Source organism: Sinocyclocheilus anshuiensis, unplaced genomic scaffold, assembly GCF_001515605.1.
Source record: "Sinocyclocheilus anshuiensis isolate Anshui unplaced genomic scaffold, SAMN03320099.WGS_v1.1 scaffold55, whole genome shotgun sequence".
Taxonomy (NCBI): domain Eukaryota; kingdom Metazoa; phylum Chordata; class Actinopteri; order Cypriniformes; family Cyprinidae; genus Sinocyclocheilus; species Sinocyclocheilus anshuiensis.
In genome coordinates, this window is record NW_015549647.1 from 388,039 (window position 1) to 401,473 (window position 13,435).

Consider the following 13,435-nt stretch of genomic DNA (forward strand, 5'->3'; position numbering starts at 1 on the left):
GTGCTTAGAGGTTGCTATTTCATAACGCAGGAGACCTAATGGAGCTCGTATGTTTCAAGTAGTAACTTTTTAGGCATCTCAGATCAAATGTCTCTCCTAGGGATCTTCTCCTTAAAGGTGCAATAGGTGATTGTCTTCAGAAACATTTTTTGTTATGCTGGTTGTTTTTCTCACCGGTGAATGACACATGCCCAGCCCAGCGGTTAATCCAGTCCTCGCGCCAGCTCGTTAGAAGTGAGTTACGTGCATGAACTGTGTTCCGATCGATATGATCCCTACACAGTGTTCATTGCTCCCTACTCCCTGAGCAGGGGAAATCCGTTGAAGTTTACTTCACTTCGGAACATGGGCTGGAATTGGGAACCGCTGATGTAGCCTATTGTAGTAATGTTGTCTCTGGTATTCTGGTCTGTGAGCGTAAATGCGTTCAGGGGGCGTGGATTTGGACGGCAATTGCAGGGAGGGTGGGACGTTCGCTTTCAGTGCTATCAGGCTAAAGTTAGCATTTTCCAAGATCTCCTACTGCATCTTTAAGAGAAATAGCCTAAATTGAACAAATTAGGCATGTGCTGACATACAGCATGTGTACAGAGTTAAATGACATAAAATGAATGTGAATATAGCTCAGATGTTATGTTTCATATCGAAATCTCAGACATTGCAGAATTTGTGTTTTGGTAGATCTGAGCTCAATGTGATTACTGGGGTCTTTTTCCTCAAGAGAATAATCTAAGCAGGCAAAAGTTCAATACTTTTACCTTTAAAAACACAAACTTCTGGTTTAACTGATGGTTTGATGCCTTTTCTGACATTACTGGCTTTACCTGTCCTATTGTGGGCCATAACACCCTAAAGTTCAACTCCAGATCTTATCAGTTCAAGTTCTCAGATCTCAGTACACGTATATATATATAGTATGGGAAGTGTGTATGTGTTAAAGGCAAGACTGTATTTGTTTAGCATTTATTTTGTACCAAGGGGAAAGAGAATTTAAGAAAATATACCAATTCCAGTATCTCACTGTTCTGTGATTCAGGGTTATTATCGTTAACTATAACTAAAACTAAAACTAGAACCATTAAAAAAAACATTACTTGAAACAAAATAAATAGTAACTAAAATAACACAAAATATATATAAAAAACGTAATCTTATTTAATTATGTTTAATTTCTCATTCTCACTTAGTTTAACTTTAAGTATTAAAGTAAGTAAAACTAAATAAACTTGTATTTTTACAAAAAATGACAAAAATTAATAAACTAACTAAAATTAAAGTGAAAATATAAAATAAATCGAATTCAAAATATTAACAAAACCCATAAACCTGTAGTATATCAAGAATTCTAAAATAAGACTGCTGTGATCTGTGTTTGCACTGTGTCTGCGTTTACCAAAGGAGAAGTTTGATAAGATGATAGCACCATAGTGTTTACACTTTTCATAGTTATAAACATATGACTGACTTTCTTATAGTTATCTATGATGGGATAACATTTTTATTTTTTTATTTTATTTTATTTCATTTTATTTTATTATTTCAACTGCCATTTATTATTAAAAAAAAAATTCAGCGATTAAAAAGTTAGCAACACCATGAAATATTATCCTTTACTATTCACTATAGTCATTTTCTGTGGTTTTTGTGTGTAATGCTGCATCCAGGATTGCATGCACACATACTCACTCACACAAACATGTGTCTGATAAATCAAAATAATTCCTTCTCTTGCCCAGGGAAGTGGAGTAACCTGTAACTTTTAATGGCTTTTAGGTGCAAAACAAAGTCATTAAGCTAGGCATGGTTTCTATGTGTGTGCATGCCTTCGTGTTGTGTGTTAGCTGACCCTTTAATGATAATAAATGATTCAGACATTAATGTGTAGATTTATGTGTATTTATGCTTGTGAGAACCAATCAGTCAGGTTTGGATAATCTCTTTGTGACTGTGGCCAAGTTTCTGTTTACCAGGCAGCTAAGCCATGTCTGTTGTGTGCCGCTTTAGACCTCCCATGGCTTTTGTTTTTCGTACCTGTCTCTGTGAACCTGATAGTTGAACCTAGCGTGTGTGTGTGTGTATTTTGTGAGCATTTGCTTGAGTTTTGGCGGGTTCCTACACTTGTTTTCGTGCTCTGGTTGAATGGGAGCATTGTGTCATTGTCTGCACACTTGAGTGCGCAGACTGAGGTCCGGTGTTTGCACTGTGTCTGCGTTTACCAAAGGAGAAGTTTGATAAGAACTAAAAGGTTCCTAAATACAGCCTGGACCTACAAGAATTCTTTCTGAAAAGCATACCAACACAGTGTCTGATCGACATACCACACCTGTGTGGCTGGACCGAACACCTGTTTGTCTTTTACAAGAGACCTTTAGGCCCATTTGTTGGACTCTGTAATGCTGATAACAGTTTACAGTATGTGTGTTATCAGTGCCTGTGTTATTCAGTTCTGAAGAGATGCATTGCTCTATTTATGAGAATAGAAACGCTTCAACATACCTGCCATTATGGATATGTGATTCTCTAATCTTATATGCTCTATTTAACCTGCGTTCTGATCCTAATGGGTCATAAATTGACCATATTCTCAGAAGAACTCTGTTTCTTTGAGTTTTAATCTGTAAAGGTTCCTGGGGGCATTTCTGAGTACCTCTAAGTATTAATGGGAATATTTTTTCCTAGACACCCACCCTCAGTATTGGCTTGTTTTGACCGTGGCAGATTTGAACCAAAGGCAAAATTTGAAATGCAAAATAGCTTCACCTCAAACTCCCTTAGACCTCTTTTACCTTTCAGTTTGCCTTCCTGATGTCACTACATGAACAACAATGCAAGAAAAACAACAACAGCTGTATCTGTGATATTGTCATCTGATGCTCAGTTTGAGATTTCTTTTGCATTAAAAATAGGGCATAATGTGCAGTCACTTAGCAATTATTGTAAATAATGACCCCTGTCAAGCTATTTTTGTGATAATACACAATTGCTGGTCATTATTCTAGTCATTACAAAGCTTTTTACTACATAAATATATAAATGGGCACGAAATATTAAATATTAGCTGAGATCATACAACTATTCCACTAATTACAAGGCTTCTTATACCACATTAATATATAAAGGGGCATGAAATATTAAATATTCACTGAAATTGTGATATAATCAGGTGATGCATGTTTTCAATTTTGTTTTTGCATTAAATAAGGCATAATGTGCATTCATTCGGTCATTACTGTAAATAATGACCCCTGTTGAATAATTTTTTGTTAATATACAATCGCTGGTCATTATCCTACTAATTACAAAGATTTTACCACATAAATATATAAATGGGCATGACATTTTAAATATTAGCAGAGAACACTGAGTAATATTATAGATATTATGTATTGAAGCAGTCATTATGCAAAAAATATTTGAACATATGTATTTAATGTATTATATACACTACTGTTCAAAAGTTTGGGGACATTTTTTTTTTTTTTGGAAAGAATTTAATAGTTGCATTCAGCATGGTTGCATTAAATTGATGAAAAGTGATTGTATATTGTTAGACATTTATATTGTTAAAAAATATTTATATTTCAAATAATGTATCGTGGTTTCCAGAAAAATATTAAGCAATATTTCTTGTGCAGCAAATCAGCATGTTAGAATTATTTCTGAAAGATCATGTGACACTGAAGACTGGAGTAATGATGCTGAAAATTGAGCTTTACCATCACAGGAATAAATTACATTTTAAAATATATTAAATATATTAAAATAGAAAACAGTTATCTAAAATTGTAATAATATTTCACAATATTACTGTATTCTGGATTAAATGCAGCTTTGGTGAGAATAAGAGCATCTTTCAAAAACTTTAAAAATTCCATTCTTTTAAATGGTCGTGCATTTGTTTTTTGTTACAATAAATTCACTCTTTCTCTCGCTTACTTTACAGTGTGTACAGGCACACAGAACTCGCTGAGTGTGACAGGAAGCTCTGAGGTCCAGTACAAACTCATGAAAGAGATGTACACGGGCTGCAAGATTGTCATAGGAAACCTGGAGATCACGCAGATGGAGCACAACCGCGATTTCTCATTCCTACAGGTGGGGGAAATAGTCCACATTTGTAGGATGTAACAAGAGATCAGGCCACTTTTGAATAAAGCACACGTGTGCATGAGCTCACAGCAGTCCAGCCTCATGTCTGAGTCTGTATGTCTATTATGTTTCATTTTATGAACGTGTAACACAACCGGGTCGCGCATTTGTTTTTTGCTACAATTAATTATCTCTTTCTCTCTCTCTCTTTACAGTGTGTACAGGCACGCAGAACTCGCTGAGTGTGACAGGAAGCTCTGAGGTCCAGTACAAGCTCATGAAGGAGATGTACACGGGCTGCAAGATTGTCATAGGAAACCTGGAGATCACACAGATGGAGCACAACCGCGATTTGTCATTCCTACAGGTGAGGAAAATAGAGCAAGTTTGTAGGATCTAAAGATGTAACAAGAGATCAGGCCACTTCTGAATAAAGCATGCATAAGCTGTGCATGAGCTCACACCAGATTAATTTGTGTGGGCTCATGTCTGCGTCTGTATGTCTATTATGTTTCATTTGATGAATGTGTAACCCGACCCCTCTTCACAGTCTATCCGTGAGGTTACGGGCTACATCCTCATCGCCATAAACCAGTTCAGACGTTTACCGCTGGAACAGCTGCGAGTCATCCGAGGGACATCTCTATATGAAGATCGCTTCGCTCTCGCCATCCTCGTCAACTATCAGAAAGATGGAGTGTACGGACTAAAGGAGCTGGGCCTCACACACTTAACAGGTGCGCTCACACTTACGTGACAGGTGACACATTTGCACCCACAGAAACACATTCTGTCAAAACGCCCACGCAGTTTCCATGGCAACAAGACTCTCTGGAGGGTGTGGTGTGGAAGAGTGAGTCAACGGACAGAAAAAGATTTGTTTATGTATGTGGTTTATTAAAAGAATTCACACACAAATGAGAATTATCACATCATAAACCCAAACCTAGACCGACACATACTTGTGACTGCCTTATAGCTTGTAGAAAAATCCTCTATTATATTGTTCCTCGCGATAAATTCCAGGAGATTGACATTAGATGGCTACAGTTAGGCTAGAGCATGTCCCGACCTGCTTCAGCAAACACAACACATTTAGTGTGAAATACAATCCAAGTAGTTTTATCTTTCCATTGTGTGTCTGTGAGTGTGTGAATCAATGAACATGTTTGTAATTTTTTCCATTGCCCTTCCTTTAACCTCTTGCTAATTCTATTGTGACTCAATGTGTGGAATCAATATGAATGTTAAATCTGAGCACAGTATATACTGTACTTTATTAGTAATGTTTGATTATTCATAGGTGTTTTTCAAAATTTCTTAGCATGAATATTGGCATTTGTGCTATGAAATCACGCCCTAACAATCACCTAACAAAACCTTAGCTACCATGTGGCATCGACTTTTACATGGTGAAACCTGAAATCCTAGAAAAGATTTTTCTTTGTAAAATCTCTTTGCATTTATATATTATTTTCTTTTTTCTGAGAGTTTAGAGGACAGGTTTCAAGTTTTAACTTCTACAAAGTACCATTCTGTCTTTGATCTTATCTTGATATTTCCATATTTTTCATATTTGTTGTGATCTGCAGAGATCCTGGAGGGCGGAGTGCAGATCATCCAGAATAAATTCTTGAGCTATGCGCCGCAGATTAACTGGCTAGACATTGTGAAAGACAGTGGGGCAGAAATCATCATTGAAGACAACGGACCAGAATGTAAGGAGACATAAAACTTGCTTTTAATATGAGTTTTGTTTTATAAAAATAAAAATATTGTGATATATTGCAATTTAAAATAGCTGTTTTCTATTTTAATATATTTTAAAATGTAATTTATTTCTGTGATCAAAGCTGAATTTTCAGCATCATTACTCCAGTCTTCAGTGTCACATGATCCTTCAGAAATCATTCTAATATGCTGATTTGACGCTCAAGAAATATTTCTTATTATCAATATTGAAAAAAAGTGTTTGCTGCTTAAGTTCAAAAGAACAGCATTTATTTGAAATAGAAATATTTTGTAACATTATAAATGTTTTTACGGACAATTTTGATCAATTTAATGCAGCCTTGCTAAATAAAAGTATTAAGCTCTTTCAAAAAAAAATCTTAATAACCACAAACTTTGGAATGGTAGTGTATATATTTATAATGAATAACTATTTATATCAATATTTATAATACATTTTAATAAATAATTGTTATCAGAGGATCATATGTTGTCTTTTCATAGCTCAGGAGGCCTAATGGAGTTCACTGTAATGTTTAGCTGAAGATTTTTTTTTAAGATATTTGTTTTGAATGTGTAGCCAAATAGATTTTTACTTTGGGTGATGATCTTATGGAAATGTATAAATTATAGTGCATTTTCTGTTTAGTTCCCTGTCATGAGTCTTGTGGGGGTCGGTGTTGGGGTCCTGGAAATGACTCTTGTCAAATCTGTAAGTCTTTGGAAACTCAGAGCACACACACACACACACATTTGTGGTTTACGGGGACTCTCCATAGGCGTAATGGTTTTTATAACTGTACAAACTGTATTTTCTATCGGCCTACACCAACCCTACACCTAAACTTACCCCTCATAGAAAACTTTGTGCATTTTTAGATTTTCAAAAAAAAACACCATTTAGTATGTTTTTAAAGCCTTTTGAATTACGGGGACACAGGAAGTGTCCTCATAAACCACCTGCATATTGTTATACCTGTGTCAGACCCATGTCATTATACAAATTTGTGTCCTTCTAAACCACCCAAACCAGTACACACACACACACACACACATACACACACACACACACACACACACACACACACATGTTGGTTTTTATGGTTTATGAGGACTCTCCATAGGCGTAATGGTTTTTATACTGTTCAAACCGTATTTTCTATTGCCCTACACCTACCCTACACCTAAACCTACCCCTCACAGGAAACTTTGTGCATTTTTAGATTTTCAAAAAACTTAATTCTGAATGATTTATAAGCCTTTTAAATTACGGGGACACTCAAAATGTCCTCATAAATCACCTTCTCGTTGTAATACCTATGTCATACCCATTATACAAATTTGTGTCCTCATAAACCACATAAACATGCACACACACACAGACACACACAAACACACACTGCTGACTATTAGTTATTCAACTTTCTGTATCTCACACACACACTGCTGACTATGTTTCTCTCTCGTTCTCAGTGACTAAGACAGTGTGCGCACCACAGTGCAACAGCCGTTGTTTTGGCCGCAGCCCGAGCGAGTGCTGTCACATAGAGTGTGCCGGGGGCTGCACCGGGCCGCTCGACACCAACTGCTTTGTATGTTCAACAAACTTACATCAGTTCTTGAACATGTGTTGCACTAACATACCAGATTCATGAATCAAACCTTGCTTGCTTTGACTTGGGTGTCTGTGTGTTTACAGGCCTGCAGAAATTTTAACAACTCGGGGTCATGTGTGCCGCAGTGTCCTCAGGCTCTCATCTATAATAAAGTGACGTTCAAACTGGAACCGAATCCTAATGCAAAATACCAGTATGGCACAATATGTGTATCACATTGTCCTAGTAAGTGTTTCCTTGGGTTACACAGAGTGCATTTACCTGTAGCATAGCATTAAAGGTTTAAACTGAATATCCCACTCTCCCGACGGGACCTAAATAGGGTTTTTAAAGAATTTATTGTTTAATTCAGTAGTTTGACACCCTGCCTTTATACTTACTTGCTCTGTTCTCTTGTACTTCAGCTAACTTTGTTGTAGACGGAAGTTCGTGTGTTAGCAGCTGTCCAGCAGACAAGATGGAGGTGGATAAAAAAGGAGTGAAAAGATGTGAGCCGTGTGGGGGTCTCTGTCCGAAAGGTAACATGCACACTTTGTTTACCCAATTATCTAAATGGGGGCATACCATAGACTTTTGTTGTTTTTACACTACTGATCAAAAGTTTGTCATAAGTATGATTTTTTAGTGTTTTTGAAAGAAGTCTCTGCTCACCGAGGCTGCATTTATTTGATCAAAAATACAGTAAAATAGAAATATTATTACAATTTAATGTTTTAATATGAAATTTATTCCTGTGGTGCAAAGCTACATTTTCAGCATCATTACTTCAGTCTTCAGTATGTATCACAGTAAATTTTTCAGTTTCCACAAAAAAATATTAAGCAGAAAAAACTTTTTTTCAACATTGCTAATAATAAGAACCATTATTAATAATTGAGCACCAGTAATAATGCATAGTAATTGAGCAGCAAATCAGCATATTAGAATAATTTCTGAAGGATCATGTGACACTGAAGACTGGAGTAATGATGCTGAAAATTCAGCTTTGCATCACAGGAATAAATTACATTTTAAAGAAATATGAAAATAGAAAATGGTTCTTTTAAATTGCAATAATTTTTCACAATATTACAGTTTTTACTGTAGTTTTGATCAAATAAATGCCACCTTGGTGAGCATAAGAGACTTCATTTAAAAACACTAACAAATTTTAATTATTCCAAAGTTTTCACCTATAGTGTATGTAAAGCTAATCAGAATTACTACCAACTAGCTCCAAAAAGGTTTTTTTTTGTTTTTGTTTTTGTTTTTTTTGCATTTTTAGGAAAAAAAAATACTTTCAAAAACTCTAATAACTATGAACAATTTACAGATTTTCCTGAATGTAATACTATTGTCAATATTTACTGTTGTCTTTTTCTTAGTCCTTTTGAATATCCACTATATGTGCCACCTTTGTTCCCTGAAGGAACTGTTTCATTTTTAACCATTTCCACACAATGTGCTAAAAATTACAATGAAGTTGTCTTTGACCTTTTGTATGCCACTCCTGTATGTCGCAAAAGATGAGTTGCATTCTTATTTCTTATCATTATTAAGAATATTTATTATCATTATATATTCACTGGTCATTGAGAAACAAGCACAATCTCCTTCATGTCCATCTTTGTGTGTTCTCAATCATAACTGTGTTCTCTCTGGTTTTTTCTCTTTGCGCAGCATGTGTTGGCACTGGTACACTTTCCAGACAGACCGTAGACTCGCAGAACATCGACAGCTTCATAAACTGCACTAAGATTCAGGGCAGCCTGCATTTCCTTGTAACAGGAATTAAAGGGTGAGATTTGAGATCACCAGGATTTGAGACGCTGGCGATTGAAATGTTCATGACAAAAATACAACAGAGTTCTCCTTTCTTACCCACTCTTGGACAAATTAAAGGGGTCATATGATGCTGCTAAAAAGAACATTATTTTGTGTATTTGGTGTAATGAAATGAATGAAATGGGTTTAAAGTTAAAAAAACACATTATTTTCCACATACTGTATATTATTGTTTCTCCTCTATGCCCCGCCTTTTTGAAACGCGTCGATTTTTACAAAGCTCATCGTTCTGAAAAAGCGAGGTGTGCTGTGATTGGCCAGCTATCCAATGCGTTGTGATTGGCCGAATACCTCAAGCGTGAGAAAGGAAAAATTTAAATCGCATCATATGACCCCTTTAAACTAGTAAGAGTGTGAAAGGTGTTCAAGAAAGTTTATTTTGTAAAAGTCGACTTGGCCAAAAGTGACCCAAATATAGTTGCAATATACATCACATATGTTTCAGAAATAGTGACCTTTCTTTCCTCCACAGAGACAGTTACAATAATATAAGTGCTCTTGATCCAAAGAAACTGAAGATCTTCAACACTGTCAGAGAGATCACAGGTGTGTGTTTGTGTGTGTGTGTGTGTGTGTATCTTTGCCATTTCTTCTGCCCTCTCTGTACACCATTCAACTCACTCTTCTGTCCACTTGACAGATATTCTGAGTATTCAGTCTTGGCCTGAAGAGCTGGAAAATCTTTCTGTTTTCTCAAATCTAGCAACAATACAGGGAAGAACTCTGTACAGGTGAGCATACCGCCCATCCTCTGTTTGTTAGTCATTTAGCAGTCTCCTCATTTCTTAATGCTTAAATGCATTAGTGTAAACAAAGCATTCATGTTATTAGCAGTGCTTGCACTGTTTGTGCTACAGACATGAATGATACCTTAAATCATTCAACTTGTAGTGGAGAGGTGTGCTATCACTTTTCTAAGTGATTGGATTTGCCCAGCCGACAATGAAACAAAAAATCCCTTACTTACATTTAAGTTGGGACCATATTGTAGGGATCAGAATATATTGGCTGGCTTTTTTGACTTTGACCAGTACGCAACAGACTAGCAACAAATTAAACAATTTAGTTCTATTTATATATTATCATAGTATTTAATAATATATTAAATTTTATTTTTTTTACTACTTTGTATTAGGTTTTCATCCCATATTTATTTTTAATTTTATTTCAGCTTTGTTTAAGTTAATGAAAACAATTCTTAATAGTTTTAGTTTTAGACCTAGCACCACAGCTGTGGTTTTGCATGGACAATCACCACTCAGTTACAAAGTTTCTTTGGAAAAGTAAAAAAGTATTTAAAAAAAAAGTAATTATTATAATACCAGTATCATTTTTGCCTGACATTTCTAGAAGTTGTTTGACATTTATTATTTGTTTTCATACTGCTTTCTTCTCCCCCAGAGGAATAAGCACTAAGAGGTAGGACTGTGTTTAGCTTTTAGCTTGTACTCTTTTTTTCTCTCTTTGCTTGATTGTTCTATATATTCATAAATAAATCATTAAAATCTCATATTTTGCAGTAGTTATAAGTGCTTTACAATCACTTGTGGTGGTGTGGTATTTTTAAGCTTCCGATTGGTGGAGGGGAATCTTGCATGGAAACATTTCTGTCGATAATGAAAAGTTCATTCACAATGATGATTATGCCTGACAACCATGAATGAGGCTCTTGAGATGTTATTTGAATTAAATGGGTAGAGTCTTACTGGGGACTTACTGAAAATACTGGGGAGCGATGCTATTTTTTGAAGGTTGATCTTGTTGCAACTAACCCAACTGCAGCAGTTTTGGATTGAGATTTCAAGAGTCTTAAAGTCAACATGAAATGGTGTTCACAACCCATTTTAGTTCTTTATCTGACATACACTATAGTTTGGAGTTAATAAGATTTTTATTAATTTTTTTAGTACTTTTACTCTGCAAGGATGCATTAAATTGACCAAAAGCGACAGTAAAGATGTTTATAATGTTACAAAAGATTTATATTTCAAATAAATGCTGTTCTTTTGAACTTTCCATTCATCAAAGCATACTGGAAAAAAGCTGCAACTGTTTTCAACATTAATAATAAGTAGAAATGTTCCATGTGCATCAAATCAGCATTTTAGAATTATTTCTGATTTCTGGATCATGTGACACTGAAGACTGGGGTAATGATGCTGAAAATTCAGCTTTGCCGAATAAATTTCATTTGTAAATATATTAAAATAGAATATTAAAAGATCAAATATGTCAAAATAGAAAACAGTTATTTAAAAATTTAATAATATTTCACAGTATTACAGTTTTTACTGTATTTAAAAAAATAAATAAATGCAGCCTTGGCGGCATTGGAGACTTCAAAAAAACAAAAACCTTTGAATGGTAAATCTGAATGAAAATATGAATGCTAAAAAGAATTAAGAATTAACTGAACTCACTAACTGATACATTTCTGAATGAAACATAGTCAGTGGGACTTGATTTTATCAATTAGGAATCTATACATTTTTGCATTTATCTTAACAAACATTAATGAATTGTGCACAATAAAACCAGCAACTTGAATAAAAAATAAAAATAAATAAATGGGTCAGATCATTTCATGTTGACTTTAAGAACAATGCAATTTCATTTGTCATTTTTTTTCCAAATGACCTTTTCACATGTTATCTCTCAGAGGTTACTCGCTTTTGGTGATGAAGATTCCTACATTGAAGTCCCTGGGTCTTCGCTCACTGAAACGGATCGGTGACGGAGGCATCTACATCACGGGAAACAAACAGCTCTGTTATCATCACACTGTTAATTGGACACGTCTGTTCGGGAGCGGCCCTCGGGCCCAGCGCCGCCAGAAACCCCTCGACATCAAGGACAACCACCCACAAGAGCAATGCAGTGAGCACATATGCTGTACTACCAAAATGTTTCAAATGGACTAGCTATGGGTTGTCATTAGGGAAGTGGTTTTAAAGGGGTAGTTCACCCCAAAATGAAACTTCTGTCATTTTTTACTCACTCATGTAATTCCAAACTTGTATGACGTTCTTTCTTCTCTGAAACACAAAAGAAGATATTTTGAAGAATGTTGGTAACCAAACTGTTTCAGTTCCCATTGACAAAAAATACAATGGAAGTCAGTAGAACTGTAACTGCTTGATGAGCTTCAAAATATATTCTTTTGCAAATTTTCATTTTTGGGTGGACTATCCCTTTAATTCTGATAGTGCCATCAATTTAAAGACACAAGAGGTTCTAGCATAGAAGTCCTCTGGAATATGTTGCATATTAAATGTAAAAGAACATTCTGAAAATATTAAAGATAAAAAAATATAATTATTCATTATTGCTAGTTAACAATTCATTATTGCTGTGTGTTTGTAGTTGAAGAAGGGCATGTGTGTGATCCCCTGTGTTCATCTGAGGGCTGCTGGGGTCCGGGACCCGATCAGTGTGTGTCTTGCAAGAACTTCAGCAGAGGAGGAACATGTGTACCACAATGCAACTTCCTGTCAGGGTCAGTATAGGACAATGGCTGTGTCTCATTCTGCTCTCCAGTTCCAAATTATTATTATTATTATATATATATTTGTTTTTACATGCATCTTCATTGTAGCAGTTAAAAAGTGTATGATATGTGCTTGTAACTAGGACGTAAGTTTAATGTGTAAATTTGATGCAATTAATTATGGAAAAAATAACACATTCAAATGATATTATTATTATTATTAATAGGACGTAAGTAAATTTGATGCAATTAATTATGGAAAAAATAACACATTCAAATGATATTATTATTATTATTATTATTATTAATATATATATATATATATATATATATATATATGTGTGTGTGTACATCTATATTATTCAAAGCAGATGACTTAATGGCTGCGTGTGATTTATGAACTAATCGCGCACACTGAATCTACTGTTTATTACAATCTGTTGCCATCTAGTGGAATATTAGAGCAACTGCTCTTTTCATGTTTTTTTATGGCAAGACCTTTCCTTCTTTTATTCATTCACTCTCTTTCTCCCTCTCCTTCATGCTTTTGCTCTCTCTCTTTCATTATTTTACTATGTCTCTTTCTTTTTTTGCAATTTTTATATAAACAGACATTTTAAAAAATGTTTACCACACTGTGTAATAGAAGTATTTCATAGATAGATAGATAGATAGATTATTTAATATA

The 13,435-nt window shown here is 35.0% G+C and overlaps 1 protein-coding gene across 1 annotated transcript in view; it reads left to right on the forward strand.

Moving 5' to 3' along the window:
- The window catches only part of erbb3a (erb-b2 receptor tyrosine kinase 3a), a 34,771-nt gene that overhangs the window by 6,021 nt on the left and 15,315 nt on the right, over positions 1 to 13,435 (forward strand). Inside the window, exons 3-15 of the mRNA XM_016449082.1 lie at positions 3,944 to 4,095; positions 4,640 to 4,826; positions 5,682 to 5,807; positions 6,470 to 6,532; positions 7,294 to 7,412; positions 7,520 to 7,661; positions 7,841 to 7,954; positions 9,096 to 9,213; positions 9,733 to 9,806; positions 9,901 to 9,991; positions 10,662 to 10,679; positions 11,920 to 12,137; positions 12,624 to 12,756. Coding sequence (XP_016304568.1) covers positions 3,944 to 4,095; positions 4,640 to 4,826; positions 5,682 to 5,807; positions 6,470 to 6,532; positions 7,294 to 7,412; positions 7,520 to 7,661; positions 7,841 to 7,954; positions 9,096 to 9,213; positions 9,733 to 9,806; positions 9,901 to 9,991; positions 10,662 to 10,679; positions 11,920 to 12,137; positions 12,624 to 12,756 — 1,555 coding nt within the window. The remainder of the gene's footprint in view (positions 1 to 3,943; positions 4,096 to 4,639; positions 4,827 to 5,681; positions 5,808 to 6,469; positions 6,533 to 7,293; positions 7,413 to 7,519; positions 7,662 to 7,840; positions 7,955 to 9,095; positions 9,214 to 9,732; positions 9,807 to 9,900; positions 9,992 to 10,661; positions 10,680 to 11,919; positions 12,138 to 12,623; positions 12,757 to 13,435) is intronic.